Source organism: Artibeus jamaicensis, unplaced genomic scaffold, assembly GCF_021234435.1.
Source record: "Artibeus jamaicensis isolate MK-2021 breed Jamaican fruit bat unplaced genomic scaffold, CSHL_Jam_final scaffold_1019, whole genome shotgun sequence".
NCBI lineage: Eukaryota > Metazoa > Chordata > Mammalia > Chiroptera > Phyllostomidae > Artibeus > Artibeus jamaicensis.
In genome coordinates this window covers 1,612,860-1,628,872 of record NW_026522025.1, presented here as the reverse complement: position 1 = coordinate 1,628,872, position 16,013 = coordinate 1,612,860, and the positions used below count along the sequence as shown (strand labels likewise).

Genomic DNA, 16,013 nt, shown 5'->3' with positions numbered 1-16,013 from the left:
GGGAGGGAGGGGGCAGTGGGAGAGAGACGCAAGCCTCACTGATAGTTATAATAACTTCAGTTTTGTACATTTGTCCTCCCAGATCTCTCAACTGCTTTCCCCCCAAAAAAGCTAACACAGAAGTGTAAACAGATCTGAAGTTCCATCTGTAAGAAGCCAAGTCTGAAGCAGTGCACACAAGCAAAGCAAACCCCAACAGTCATTAATTTTAGACTTTCATTTACTTATTTATTTATTTTTTAAGAAAACAACATCAGACGTTTGAAATATAATTTACAGCTAGTCTAACAAAAGCACTTTGCTGCTAAAGCTATTTCTGGGGCGGCTACGGCTCAGAATAGATGATGACAACAGTCATCTCAGAGCACATCTGACAGTGCCGGACAGGAAGGGGCCCACATGCCTTAGTATTTGCAGTTGGGAGTTTTATTTGATCTATAATCAATTCACGAGACCCGCTAAAACTATAGGGGTGAGTGTGTGTGGGGGTGCATGCACACACAAAAGCACGTGTGCAAAAGGAATGGTACACGTTAAACTGTACCTTTGGCGTTAATAACTGAACCTCTGGCAGCAGAGAGGACCTTGTGTCTGCGGCAGGATCTGGCAACGGGGAGTGAGGGGGGAGCAGGCCCCCTCAGCACTGCATTCTCTCCCTTTCCGTGACAAAGATGCCAGGTCCCTCTGTGGGTTCCACACCTACATCTAGATGTTGACTCAACAGACAAACAATGTGAGTGGCTAAGCGGTCTCCCTGGACTCCTCCTGCTGCTGGAGCGAGGCAGCTCACCTGCAGTGTCTGCATCTTCTAGAGACTCATGGGTGGCCTCTCTAGGCTCCTTCCTAGGAATAACTGACAGGCAACGGGGCCTTTACACGGAGGGCCCCTTCATGTGCATTTTTTGGCAGGTGGGGGTGAAGAACAAGGATCCCAGGAGAGTGCCTGGATGGGGTGCCACTCCACACAAGGACCTGCTCTCCCTGTTCTTTAAAGGATAAAGTCTTTCCAGTTATAGCCTTGCAAAACTCTTTTTGAGGCGCGAGGAGGGATGGGTAGGGAGAAAAAAATAAAAACAGTGATATATCCATGGTAATGAGGGTCACCCTTGTGTCACGCCTGCCAATTACTGACAAATTAATTATCTGAATGACCTTTGTGTCCCCTTAAAACATACCTTCCCACCTCTGTGTGTTTGCTCATGGGGAAAATTTTTCCACCTACTTCTTCAGATTCAAATCCTACCGCTCTTGCAGGCTCAGCTCAAATGCCTCTTTCTCTAAAGAGCTTTCCCTGATCTCACCTGCTCCTAAAACTCCCCTCACCCCGCAGGACTCTCACTGAGCCGCACCCATGGTACTTAACCTGTTCTGACCTTGATTCACCACCTCTCCATCTGGTCCGCTGATCCCCTTGAGGTCATGGGTCGTACATGTGCACCTTATTTAGCTCTGTGGCTCCAGCTCCCAGCACAGAGCCTGACACCCACAGAGTACTCAACACCTACTGCAAGAGTAAATGAACACGCACAGATCATAATGAATGATGCTGACATTAAAGGCTCTTTGGGGTTAATTGCAGCTTGGATTCCTGAGAATTAAGGGGGAATCACTGAGAGGTAAGCATCCAGAATCACAGCTGTGTTTCCCCACTAAGCTAAGCACTAAGGGATAGGTTTCCCATTCTCCAGTGTCTGGGGTTGAAAGGACTGAAAAAGTGCTTAAGGCTAGATAGCATTTAGAGGCCTCCCTTAGCAAACATTTCCTGAGGGTCTGCTGTGAGCTGGCACAGTGCTGCATGCGGAGGCTATACAACAAGCAAGAACGAGGCATGGTCTCGTGCCCCAAGGGAACCCCAAGTGCAATGGATACAACACAACACCCAGAAGGTACTCAATCAATGAGTTAAATGGAAGAACGGCTTAGTGCACATACGGACCCACTGCCACAATGCCACAGGTGTACGCAGTTCCAGGGCTATGTATATGAAGGCGACAGAGCTGAGGTGAGACTAGGGGTGGGACAGGTGGCGTGACAGTGTGTGGTACGGTCAGGGAATGGTGACCTGTGATACCCCTCCTCTACCGTGAGGACCAACAGGAAGACGAAGATCGAGGACGTAGGGCAGTGCCTGTCTGGCATGCAGTAAATGCTCAAAGGATAGTCATGACCTGGTTTCCATTAGTTTTGGGCAGCCACAGCTGGGGTGCGGAGGGGGGCAGGCCGGTACAGATCAGCTGGGGAAAGGACGCTGGCGCCGGGACGCGGACAACACAACCAGAACCATTTCTTCCGAAGATGATTCTGACAGAGGGAGAACCGGTCAGGGAGAATCCCTGCCTTCGATCCCCGGAGACAGACCCCAGCCACCGAGCAGAGCAAATCCCACAGGCGACCAGCATCCTGCCTCTTCTCTGCCAAGCCATGTCCTGCTGCTTGGTTACTCTCCTCTGTTTGGGACCTTATGTCTATCGTGCTCTAAGTCCCCTGTCCGGCAAACACATAGAAGTAGGAGTAGGCAGAAATGACAGAAAAAAAGAGAAAAGGATCTTCCCACATTCAATTTCCATTGAACACTCATGGCAGTATCTAAAGTTCTCAATTCTCCTCATACATGTATTAAATTCTCACTGAATGACTACAGGGGTCAGGCTCTTTGCTAGGGGGAGACATTTCTAAAAATCCCAATTTTCAGCTTCTTCAGAGAGTCGAGCGCTGCTGGCTTGTTAACCCCACTGAGCCAGTGGCCTAAAGCCTGGGGCTCCCAGTGCCGGAGGCAGTGCCCTGGAGGACCCCGTGCCTACGACCCTGGGGATCCTGCTGGCTTCCAGAATCCAGAAGACAAGACTGGCATTTCTAGGCCAGCACTGATCCTGCTCTGGAGCTCAGAAAGAGCAGGAAAGGGGTGGCCACTCCTCTGTCTCTGGGTAAGAGTGGCTCAAAGGCAGGTGAATGACTGACTTCACAAACGGTCTTGAGGAAAGGTCTGTAGTTCCTCCAGATTTCCCATTCCTCTCCATCCCTGCAGGCTCACAGCAAGGCTACCCCTCCCAGCTGTGGGCCCTGACTGCGGGCCAGCTCCAGTACTCACTAGCTGTGTGACCTTGGGCATGTGATTATATGTTGATAAGCCTCAGTTTCTTTACTGGTAGAAAGGAGGACAATTCTCCTTTGAGGACTTATTGTGATAATAGATTGAATGTGTCTAGCACGTACCTAGAATTTAGTAGATACTTAATAAACCTGATTACTGATGAGTCATACAGGCTTTTGTGGACCAGCCAGGGACTCTAGCCCTCACTGGGACATGCTTTTCAATTTTACCCCACAAGCAAACATTTGGAGCATTAACAGTGAGTTCCTACAGAGGCGATGCCCTCTGTCTTCCTCATGGGGTCTGGATCATCCTTTATTACTTCAGTGCCCTGAGTTGTCAGCTTCAGCCTATTCCCACAGATTCCACTGCTTCCAAGCCGCAGAAAAAGTCCTTTCCATTTTCCAAAGTGACTTCACAAGGCCACTCTCAGGGATTCTCCCCAAGATGGTAAGGGAGGTGTTGCCGTTCCTCTCAGACGGGCGGCAGGACCAGGGCGGGGCGCTGCTCCTTCCCACATAACACTCACACAGCCAGGGCTTTGCCTGGGCGGCGGTGGGCGGGGGAGGAACGACATGGCTTGACGATAAACACGTCCTGAATCATCTGGCGACCCCGGTCCCTTGTCTCATCTGCCATGGCACAGCAAAGGGCGAGGACTCAGAAGACATGATGAAGATCATGTATCTTGGGAGGAATTAGGAAGATAAGATGAGAAGAAAAGGCATCCTTCTCTGCCCTGGAAAGGAGCTCCTTCAGGAAAACACTGGCATTAGAAGATGAAAGTCCATTCAATCCACGCCTCCCTCTACATTTCCTGTGTGACAGGCCTTGTGCCGGGGGCTGGGAGCCACTCTGCTTCAAGGAACCTACAGTCTGGTGAGGGAAGTAAGCAAATGAATGGGTGTGACGCAGAGGGCTCTTCCTGACAGGGGCAACCAGTCCTTTAACACCTGTGTTTTCTTCCATGTGCAGAGAGCCCCCTGGAGTGACAGCCAGGCCTCCTTGTACCCCTTCCTCTCTCTGCTCCAGGGGAAGTGGAATGCCTTCTCTAGAGGCTGCGATGCAGAAAATGGGCATGTGAGCCACACACGCTGCCTGCTCCCTCCTCTCTGGGGGTCAGATGCCGACTGGAAGCACACTTTCTGTTCCCGGCTCTCAGGTTCCATGGGAGCAGGTTATGCTCTCATATGGGGAGGCTTGTGGGGGCCAGAGCACCTGTAACGGGGTATGTCAGCCTGTCCAAGCGTGGGTTCCGAGTTAGGAAGCACACTGTGTCCATGGACTCCCTCTGGGCCGTACTCAGTAATGAAGATGAACTCAGGGTCCCCTATGCTTTTCTCCTTTGTCTCACTCATCTCTTAGTGGGTTTAGAACTTGGAGGTGTCATTTGTTGGGACCTTTGAATTACAATAAGGACTTGTATCACTGACTGGGTATTTTCACGAGCCCAGTGTTCTACTCACAAACTGCCAACCTCTACAACCATGGTTCATGGTAAGTGGAAATAAGGTGACAGGTGGCACTGGTGATCCCAACAGAAAGCACCATCCTTGAAACCTGCTTCACAGAAACCTGATGCTGTAAGTGGCCTCAAAAGTTCAAGGCAGCATCCAAATAGCTGGCTGGCCACCCACTTTACACATTTCCAAGGACAGGAAGCTCACGACCTCATGAGGCATCCTATACCTTCACTGGCCATCGCTGATTCGTGGGAAGTTCCTTCTTCTACTGAGTTCCAAACTGTCTCCCCCACAGCTTCTAACGTCTCCTAGTTCTATTCTAGCTCCATACGCTAGGAGTGTCCCTCTTGTCTTCATCAGCCCTTATCTTGTGGGTCTCTCAGACAGGTACTGGTTAGAGTCTCAAGCAACTGTATTCTGAGACAGACCCTTCAAGGGATTTCTCATTTATGTTACCTTAACTGAAAGTGAGCATCTGTTCTGGAATGGAAAGGAGACACAGTACTTCTTTAAGAGTAAGGACTTCGGGGTTGAAGAGATGCTGGTTTAAATCCTGACCACTTACTGGCTGTGTGACCTTGGGTAAGTCATTGAACTTTTCTGAGCTGCATTACTTGAATAACGTAGTTTAGAAGCTTTCTAGTAGGGCTATTTGAGGGTTAAACAAACTGATGATATAAGATTCCTAGACGTAACGCCTGACACACACAGTAAGAACTCAGTAAACAGCGGCTTTGACACAGCTGCTCTGGAATCAGGCCTCATGTTGGAGGTGCACAGATGAATACAATAGTCCCTGACATGTAGACCGCTGGTCTAGCAGGGGAGACATACACAAAGACTGATCATTCCAGGAGACCAGGTTGCAGATTCCCCCCAATCCGTTGTCACACCTCAATCTCTGAGTGAGCACAAACTCCCTCGAGTACGCAGATCCCTGGGAGACACTCACTCCAAAGGGACTGGGAGAATAGCATCAGAGAACAGATCCTGGTGCTTCTAGGGCCCTCTAGCAGCAACCCTCCCAGGGACCTCCAATCCTACCTCCAAGAGCAGTAAGAGAAGAAAGAAGCCAGCTGGCTCCTGGAAACCACAGCTTTGACTGTGGGGATTGGCTTATCACAGCCCACAGACAGGGCAGGTGTCAGCTTATGTGGCCCCAGTCTTCATACTTCCCCCACCTGCCACCTGATACACGATATTCTGTGATCAGGGGCGAAAACTGACCTTGACATTTCCAAGGGAGTTCTGAGTGTGCTTCTTCTCCCTGCTCAAACACTTTCGGTGGTTCTCCCTCTGGGATCCAGCCCCACCTCTCCTCTCCTGTTAATTCTCCCATGTACCCTGCACCACAATTCAAACAAAAAAGCTTGAGTGTGTGCTGAGTTTCTATTCCCATGTCTTTGTTATTGCTGTTTGTTCATCATCATGGCAAAATGGACTCCTGCCCATCCTTCCAGGCCCAGCCTGCATGCCGCCTCCTCCATGAAGCCTGAGCACAAATGACTGCTCTCTCCATGGACTTTACAGATGGCACACGCTCCAATGGCAGCAGCCATCACACCCTGCTTCCCATCACGGCCATCTGTGCCAACACGGGATCTGCCCTCATGGTCTGAGCATTCTGGTGGCTTGTGCAGACCTTCTGTGGCATCTAGTTGCAGAGCATTATGTAGGGCAGGAGCTGAAATGAATGGAAATGTGTAATATGCCATATGCAATGAATTCTAGCTCCCAGGAGCTAACTCTGGTGTGGAGAAGCCAGAACAAATCACAAAGTTGAAGAGTATCCAAGAACATCATGAAAGTCTCTGGCACACAGTAGGCCAAATAAATATGTCTTTAAAAAATGGTGTGATGACAGATTTGTGTCCATCACATTGTCAAGGGGGCTTAATAGGTACAAGAATCCTGCTGTCTGTCTGGTGGCCCCCAGAAGTGACAGATGTGCTAATGATTTAATGGCCTGGTTAGTAGAAAAGCTAATCTCAGATTCAGGGCCTCAGCCATTCAGTCACTCTCTTCACTAAACTGTAACTCCTGGCTCTTGCTTTATGGAAGGCTGATAAGGTTTCTATGGCTACCTGGTTGCTCCATAATACTTTCCACTATGTGAAGCCTTTTACATTGCTGCCTGGGACTTACAAGACTCATGCACATTCTTTATTCTGCATCTCTGAAACACATAGATGGAAAAAAGTCTTCACCTCTGCTCATGTAACTTTCACCTTAGGAGACACCCTATTCATCTTCATTCTGGGGACCATTACTTGAGTATCCACTGCATGCCATGATTTCCTATAAGTGAGATATTATTAGTTCTATTTCCTGGATGACAAGCTCTGGCTCAGTGAGGTCAGGACTTATCCAAGGTCACCAAGCCAAACTAAGACAAAGATGGATATAACTCCAAGTTTTGGGATCTTTCCGCTATGACAGCTAACACGGACAGTGAAATAAAAGCTGTGTACTTGGCACGAACTGCGATTGTCCTGGAGTGCTACCAAGCTGGAATGATCATGCTGTATTTTATTAGATAGACTATTAGAACTGGAAGGAACCATTCTGCAAATGATGAAGTAAGTCTGGAGAAGTAAAAGTAAGTTCCCAAGGTCAGCCTAGCAGTGTTTGACAGAGATGGGACCTGGCCCTCCATCTCAACTCAGAGCTCTTTGGACTGAGTAACAAGGGGGAAGGGGAGGGGAAAAAGCTCCATGACTGTTGATAGGCTGGCTGATTTGCCCTGGGGCTTCATGATAACCATGGAGAGAGGGTTATTTTCCAGGGTCATTGATGTTTTAGGCCAGCAGTGCCCAACTGAATGGTCTGGGATCATGAAAATGTGTAGATCTGTATTGCTGAATGTGGTGGCCACTAGCTACATGTGGTTACTGAGTACTTCAAGTGTGCTGTGACTGAGGAACTGAACTTTGCACTTAATTTAGTCTTAAGTTAAATTCAAATAATAGCTATATGTGGCTAGTGGCTACTCTACTGGACAGAACAGCTAGAGGCCCAGAAACAACATAAAGTTACAGCATCTCAGCCCTGAAAGGGACCTTCAGGGTCATTTAGTCAGACCCCAGTCTTGTATAGGAATCCTTTCTATAGCATCCCTAACACCTCCAGGTGAATGCCTTTGGCAATCAGGGACGCACTGTGACCCAAGGCAAGTGTTCTACCCTCATAGCTTCACAAGTTCTTTTCACAGATTGTTAAAATACAGGATTTCGTTTTAGAGTCACTGCTGACTTTTTTCCTCCTAGAGGATGGAGAAGCAGCCCTTGCAGGGTGAATACCCTGGGTGAGTGGAGCGCCCTGGACGACAGCTGCCTCCGGACAGTCCCTAGGGGTCAGGTCTTTTAAAACCAGGAGGCTGAGAACGGGGCCCAAGGCAGCAGAGAGGAGTTGACCAGAGTGGCCAAGAAAGGCCCACTGTTTCCTGTGACTGAATTTCTTTTTTAAGTGGCTCACCTCCCACTGTTGACTGTTTTTACATTTGTGGACTGATAAGCCTCCAGCCCCATTCCATACACTGCCGAAAGCCTGCTTGTCCTCGCAACCTGGACCTGTCCAATTTTATCCTGTAATTGACACAGGACACCGTGGATGGCCTCTAAGATACTGGAATCATATCAGCCTCACTGGGCAGAGACAGCAGCGAAACTCTCCCAAACTGCTATTCCAGATCCCTGTATCTGAAAATATTCACTCAAAGGAAGTGAACAGCAGCCAAACAGACTCTCTCACGGGACACAGAGAGCAGCTGATACAACTGGGTAAACGGGTCTCCAGTTTCCACTGGCGCTGCCACGTGCCCTCTCTTGGCTCCTTGGGGGCTCAGTGGTCCAGCCACCCTCGCTGACCTTGGTGGGGAAGTGCTCCAGCACTGGCTCGCACTACAGCTGTAAGGGGGGAGGGGAGAGAAATGTCGTTTATTATTAACAAGACTGAGGGAGGCAGTCTATTGTTTCTGGGTGGGGTGATATCCGTCAGCAAAAAATGATCTGCTAACTCTCCGGGAAGCATTAAGAGCAGTGATAGGAGAAATAATTGCTTATGCCAAGTGCAAAGAAAAGATGCCTCAGCGGAATGGAGGCCTTTAGCAAGGCAGGTGGATGCTGGGGGAGGGAGGTGCTGCTCCCCGATGACCCCTGGCAGGAGAGAGAAGTGGGAGGGGCAAACTGGAACCTGCAAAATTCAAGTGTGGAAAGATCCCCAGGAGGCACCGGTAGTGCGATTAGAAGAATAAAGTGAAAATGGAGAAATGGCTAAGCAGCAGCACAGCACTGAGAGGCTGGAATAAAGAGCTCGCTCTTCCTCTACCTCCCAGAGAAGGGAGATTTTACCTTAGGAAAGACCTTTACTGACACACCTTCCCCTTCTCTAGTCCTGCTCCCTCTGGAACTTGGCTCTTGCCTAACAATAAAGCTTCTTCTTACTCTCTCACCCCATTTCCTGACTGAGTGCCAACCCTCCTGGGTTCACTGAGGGGCAGGAACACCCCTTCTGCGCCCTCATCCGTGACCTAGTCCTGAAATCACTCACACCTCCAGTTTGCACAAGAGCTGTGCTCTGGGAATGTCTTACTTAAAGCGTTGTTTTTATAACTTGAGTAATAGCTTAATGCAATTGGTAGAAAAAGGTAAGACACAAAACCATTTGCAAACATGTAACTCAGTAAAAAAAGGAAGGAAATATATACAAGTGTTAACCACATTGAGTTGGGAATGGCTGATACTGCCTGTATTATTTGATAATGCATTTTCCCAATAATTCATCAATAAGCATATCTTGCTTTTAAAATGAGTTAAAATGCTCCGAAAAGAGTTGATGAAAACCAATGTCTAATGCTGACAAAAATCTATCACAGCAGGCAGCAAGCCACTTGTTTCAGTCATCAATCACCTCAAGAGGCATTCTATTGCCAGATGAACCTTGTAGAACTTTACTTTGACCAGCTCCCTCTCCTGCTCAAACCTTGTATAGCTCCCTACTTCCCCACACCCCCTCCAAATCAAATGGGAACCGCTGTAGCCGGATGATTGCCCCATCAGCTGCATTAGAGTTGGTCCTTTGCATGTCTGTGCCCACCATGAGGCAAGAGCTTCCAGAGCAGCAAATGCTCCGCTAATCCGGTGCCTCAAACAGGATTTGAGTTAAAATCCAAGAGGGGTCCTATAACTGTGAAAGTTTTAGTGGGAGTAATTTCAAACCCTCAAATCCCATTGTGAACCACTTTTGACAGAAAGTGTCTCAGTGTAACTGGAACCTGTATCCACACTTTGCATAAACATGTCCCTCTTTTGGTACTACAGAACCATCTGATCTTCTCTGACCCTAATTAATGTGACAAAGGGTTGGACCACTGCAACTGGATTCAATGGAGTGCTTCTTAACAAGAGGTTGGAATTACAGTGCAAATTCAGAAGCTGCTCTTTTGGAGCTGATGGTGAGGTTCAGGACTGGGACAGGCACTGGCACGGGGACTAGGAGTACTGGACATCATTTTCTAGAATTTATAGCCATATCACCCAATGCTTTCCAGAGTCTAAAGTGATCTATGTTTGAGACGAGTAGGAAACAAACTAAACAAATATCACCCCAAAGCCCTAAGTGGAGCAAATCATCTCTACTGGGCCTAGGGTTGAAATGTTGAGAAACGACCCAGTTTCTCAAGTGGGGAGCCAGGCTGCTGTGGTAGACTAGACAATGTGACTACCCAGCCCGTCTGACACATGGGCAGGAGAATCACCGGGGCACTGCCTGGAAGGCAGGGTCTGGGAAGAAATGATTTGAGGTCAGGTCAGCACTCAGGTTGACACCAGGAGCCCCGAACCACAAGTCTGTTTACTGAAGAACCTGGAGGAGACACGCAATTCATTTGTTTGCTTTTCTATCTCCTGCCTATGCCAGGGAGTATAACCTGTGTGTTTGTGTGGAGCCAAGTACACATCCCCACACTCATGGAGTGTGCGTGCTGCTGAACAAACAAGGTAGCGTGACATTCCCACACATACGACCTACCACCAAAGTTCCTTTCAAAACACTTTTTGTTACTCCAAGTCTCACTACAACTGTGTGATCCTGAGTAAGTCTCTCTTTTAACTTCTTTGGGCCTCAGTTTTCTCTTTTGCATAGACAGCACCTCCTTACAGGGCTATTTTAAGAATTAGAGCTGAGGCCCTGGCTCCGTAGCTTGATTGGAGTGTTGTCCCAATACACCAAGATTGCAGGTTTGATCCCTGGTCAGGGCTCATATGAGAATCAACCAATGAATGCATAAATAACTGGAACAATAAATCAATGTTTCTCTCTCTCTCGCAAATCAATACATTAAAAAGTTTTTTTTAAAAGAATTAGAACTAATCTGTATAAAGTACCTACCCCTGGGGATGCTTCAAGAATTAAATGTGATCAAGCACGTAAAAGAGTTAGAATAGTGTTAGACACAGTAAGTACTCAGTAAAAGGTAGCAATACTATTATTATTTTCTGTCAAGTTTATGGTCACATATTAAGCAGCTCCTCTTCTGACAGAACCCTTCACAGAACCTTTGGATGTTAACTCAGTTCAACTGCTGGCCACTTATGTGGCTTCGGACAAGTCACTTCATCTCCGTGAGCCTAATCTCCCAGATGAGAGGTGGGACCCTGGCCACTCTCTCCTACTGAAGGAGTTATAATCCAAAGAGCTCCCCTCTGCAGGCCCATGTGCGCAAACACGCACTAGATGGTTCCGAGGAGACTTCTATAAGGCATGCTTCCGACGAAGATGATTGTTTTTTCCAGATAGGCAAGTTATCTGCAGTCACCCCCCCCCAATCATTGCATCAGACTTAGGAATCACACTCTTTCACTGCTTTAATGCTGTGTCTACGTCTAGACAGTAACATTCTCCTTGAGGACAGAAGCCTGGCTTTGCCCTCAGTAGCTGCGCAGTTGTGCCAGATCCCCTTAGTAAAGGGGAAGTGGATATTTGTTAACTGGGAACCATCATTTGTGGGCACCTTCTACCAGCAGCCCAGTAATGAGTCATTCACTTCCAACCTGTAAAACAGCGTTTCTGTATTTAAATTTGAGTTCAGAGGCTGCCAACTTCTTGTCCACAGGTCGACTAGCACGGCAGGTTTGGCCCACCTACATAATGCTTTAAAATGTTTTGAGTTGGTATCCAACGTTTAGAAATAGGAAGATTTGGCATTAAAAAAAAATCTAGATTTCTGTTTCTGTTGAAGAACTGGAAGATCTGGCAACAATAAACAGTCAGCAGTAGCTGAAGAGAAGCTGCCCTTTTCACGGCTCTGCAGCTCACTATAGCCCCCACGAGCCCTGGCTTTCCAGAACTGTCTCTGGACTGAGCCACCGATCATCACCCTTCAAGGAGGAAGAGTTAACTCTCACTGCGCCTGCATCTGTGTTGTGCGTCACGCTCAGAATGGCGCGTTTTGCACAGAGCACTCCAACCACGCTCTACACGTGTGAGGAGGCACAGACTTGACTACAGTCTGCAAACTCGTACTAGGTGGCTCCAAGGAGATCTCTGGGATGCTTGTTTAAAAAAAAACCTAATTTTTTCCCAGATAGACAAGTTATCTGTTCCTTCATGGAGTCAGAGTAGAGAGATAAATCTCATGTCATTTATCACAGCAAACTGAAGCCGAAGAAGTAAACAGAAGCCTGAAGGGCAGAAAAGCAATTTTTAAAAATTAATAAATGATGAGACTATTAACGGCACACAAAAAAGGTTTGCTTTTTTCCTCCCCTATAATATGATTTTTACCTTAAACACTGTGTCCCTTTAGGAAAGGGAAGAAAATTTAATAAAGGAACCTATCACTCAAACTTAATTTTTAGTATGGCAAATAAACTGCTTTAATGAAAGGGCTGAAATCCCCAGGTTTTGCACATTAAATTTTCATTCGTTGTGGAGAATGGAAATTATTGATTCCGCCGTGGCATCGTGCATTTTGAACCCTACGGTGCCTCGGAGCCCACGTTGCTGCTGGGTGCAAATGTGTCGGCAGCGTTTTGATGCAGGGTGAGCACGGGCTGGGGGAGGGGTACAAGGAGAGCCAAGGGAGGCAACTGGCTCTTCACAGAAGGAAAATAATCAATGTTCCTTGTCGTGAGATCCACTTAGACAAAGCACTACTTCCGATGGCATGATGGGTCAGGGGTGCATCCTGAGATCATAAAAGCTGGGTTCACTCAGTCTTTGGGGAAATGCCTGCAGCTTCACGGAATACTTAAAAAAATCACTCAGAATGGATGGCTGATTATTTGATCCTAAGCTCTTGGGGAGTTTGGATTTCAAGAAAGCTGCAGAGGAAAGAAAAGTGTCTTTCTCACTTCAAGGTCAGGGTGTCCATCAATGGAAGAGTAAATGTCTGACATTCTAATGCTGGATAGCACAGAAAAATCAATCAAACCCACAAACACAGCTCTCAACCTGGTGCGGCCTCATCAAAGAGTTAGGTGACATGAGCATCCTATCTTTACTTAAAGCACACAAACAGGTATGCCTTTCCTTTGAAAGAAATTAATTCTCCTACCTCTCAGAGGACTACTTCATAATTAAACAACTCTCAATTATTTCCCCCTAAGAGAACTCATAGAGATTGATTCTAAGCTGAGACTGAGGCCACCTGGATGAGACCCATTTTGGGGTCTTTGTGTATCAGGGACTGTATAAGATTAGGAAAGTAGTCATCTTTAGAGATAAGCTAAACTCAGGTGAAAAAGTAAATCTGCTTAGGGAAGGATGAAAGGGAAGAAGGAAGGAAGGAAGGAAGGAAGGAAGGAAGGAAGGAAGGAAGGGAGGAAGGAAGGGAGGAAGGAAGGAAGGAAGGAAGGGAGGGAGAAAGGGAGGGAGGAGTAAAGGATAGAAGGAAAAAGGAAGGAGGGAAGGAAAGGAAAGGAAAGGAAAGGAAAGGAAAGGAAAGGAAAGGAAAGGAAAGGAAAGGAAAGGAAAGGAAAGGAGGGAAATAAGAAAGGCAATCATATAATATATTCCAAAAAGAGAAGGCTTTGTTTTGTTTTGGTTATGGTTTTTATTTTGATTACCTCCCAGCTAAGATGATATTATACCACTAGTCCCCTCTGTCAGTGTGGATATTGGAAAAGTAGCTCTGTTGAACTAAAAAGTTTTGGTTTTGTGTTTTCAGACACTGAGAGCTGGTGCCGTCGACAGATTTCCATTCTGGGAGAGGTTTCTCTTTTGTCCTACTTTGTATTAGGCTCGCTGTCGTGAGGATAAGAGTGCCCAGGAGACACCTCCCCAAGGTTTAATAGGTTATGAAGAATCGGACTCATTAATTGGCTGGCAGCTGACCCCAAACAGGAGGCTAGGCGGGGAAGAAGGGAAAGGAAATTGAGGAGGAGGCAGCTCCATTCAGGAGCTCACCACTGACGGCAGAAGGGAAAAAAGCAAACAGCACCACCTCCTGAAGGATCCCCACGAGGTGAGGTCTGATCTGAGAGTGAAAATCCAGCCGTAGAAACCGCCGTCTGGAGGAGGCTCCGGGTAACCATTTTTCTTTTTCAATTGGACCCTTCTTGAGATATTATGTACCCATCTGATTCTTTTTAGATGGCTGGAATGTTATTTTTCTCTCAGTCCTTTACTATGTTCCCATAGATTTTATACAATATTACACTAGTGTGGTTGTTTGTGACTGATTTTTCTTTTTCAAGTCTTAGTTAGGAGGGTCCTCTCCACCTTCAGGTAGAGCCAACCTGCTCAGCCTGGCCCGCGAGGCCCCCGCCTCCCCTCCTCATCTCTTCATCACTCCCCATCCAAACTTAGCCACACTATTTATTCTGAGTGCTGGTCCCCACTCACAGTGTTTATGTCCCTTTTCTCAGCCTTGCCTGGTACAGCTTCCTTCTTCCGGGAGCTCAGCTCTGGCTGTCTCTGTGGACCCAGGCTCACAAGCCTTCTGGGTGGGGTAGTCATCCCGACGCCCTAGCTGCCCTCCGGACTGGAGGTCCCACAGCTCCTGGTCCCTTCCTTGAACTCAGCCCTCACCTCACTTTTCTGCAATGATCGGTGTCCCAAGTAAATGTTCTTTGAATAAATCAAGAACTTCACCTCCAGCTCCCTCATAGCCTTTATTTATAAGATCAAAGGGATGAAATTAGCCAACACCTCCCCAGTCAGGAGCCAGCATATCACCTCTTACCTTTATGGTTTTGGTCTGGAGTCTGAGTCCATTTAAAGTGTTGATGGCTTTCTCTGCATCCTTTGGATCAATATAGTTAACGAATCCATACCCTAAACTCTGTCCTGTGGAAACATTTTTTAAAAAAGAGAGAGAGAAAGAAAGAGAAAGAGAGAGAGAGACAGCTCAATATCTTCGCAGAGGCAACACTTCCCATTGCAGTGAATCCAAACCCTCCTCCAGCACGTGGTTTCTTTTATACCAGGGTTTACTCCCAGGCTGAGAAACTTCAAATCCTTTCAGGGCTCATTCTGGTCAGCTTTTAAACTCACAGGGGCTGCCCAGGGTGGGAATGGGGAAGTGCCCCTGCACATCCACACCATGTATGTATGCGCAGATGTCCACCTAATGGGGGCGAGTCAGGACAGGGCAGTGGAAAGAGAGCAAGTGTCGTTCGTTAGAAAAGAATTGAACCGGAGTCCTGGGGCTTTCTTTCCCTATCAACTGTGTGACTTTGGAGACAAGTCACTTAATCTCCTGTTAGTTTTTTTCCCCCCTAACATCTCTTCTCTGAGAATAATAGCACTTGCCACATACAGGTTTGAGAGGATTAATGGGATGTTGTATATAAGATGCCTACCAAGTACATAGCCTAGAATATAGTAGCTGCTCAACAAACCACAGCTATGCTATGCTTAGTCCCATAAAATTGGGGTGAGTGCTGGTTGTAGGAGCTGTGTCTGCTGCCTCAGCCACTCCAGCCACACCCCCTCAGAGGACTGTAGCAGGATCTGAGCAGCAGGACTGGAGATATTATAGTGAAGCGTGGCATGAATCTAAAGCGGTTGTTACAAACCATTCATTGCCTCCATCACCCACCCCAGCCCCACGACATCAAAAAAGGGGTGGGTTCTATTAGAAAGAACTGGGGAGCTCCTAACCATAAGGGGGTTATATGCAGAGGAATTCTTCAAAGAGGATTTAGCTCCTTTCAGTGGAGATGGCTTCAACTTGTCTGCAAAGAGAGGTGGCAAGTGACAGGACTCTCCTCTAAGTGAAATAAAAATAATGTGTTTGCGATTGTGCCACTGATTATAAATAGTCCATCAGCTCTGCCATGTGTCATCAGCCAGAAATATCAGTAGGAAACTACATTTTCTGACATACCCTTTAAGAAACACAGAGTTCAGGGTGGCTGCAAAACCAGCTTGAACTTCCCAGGCAATGCTAGTGATTTGTGGGGTGCGGCAGAGCCAAAGGGGAGGAAAACGATAGGACGCCACAGCTCAGGGAGGAC

At 47.4% G+C, this 16,013-nt stretch overlaps 1 protein-coding gene across 3 annotated transcripts in view; it reads right to left on the bottom strand.

The window, feature by feature from the left end:
* ELAVL4 (ELAV like RNA binding protein 4) overlaps positions 1-16,013 on the bottom strand; it is a 140,586-nt gene that overhangs the window by 7,746 nt on the left and 116,827 nt on the right. For all 3 annotated transcript variants that reach the window (XM_037133093.2, XM_037133090.2, XM_037133092.2), the window contains exon 3: positions 14,738-14,841. In XM_037133093.2, the coding sequence (XP_036988988.1) occupies positions 14,738-14,841 (104 nt within the window). The remainder of the gene's footprint in view (positions 1-14,737; positions 14,842-16,013) is intronic.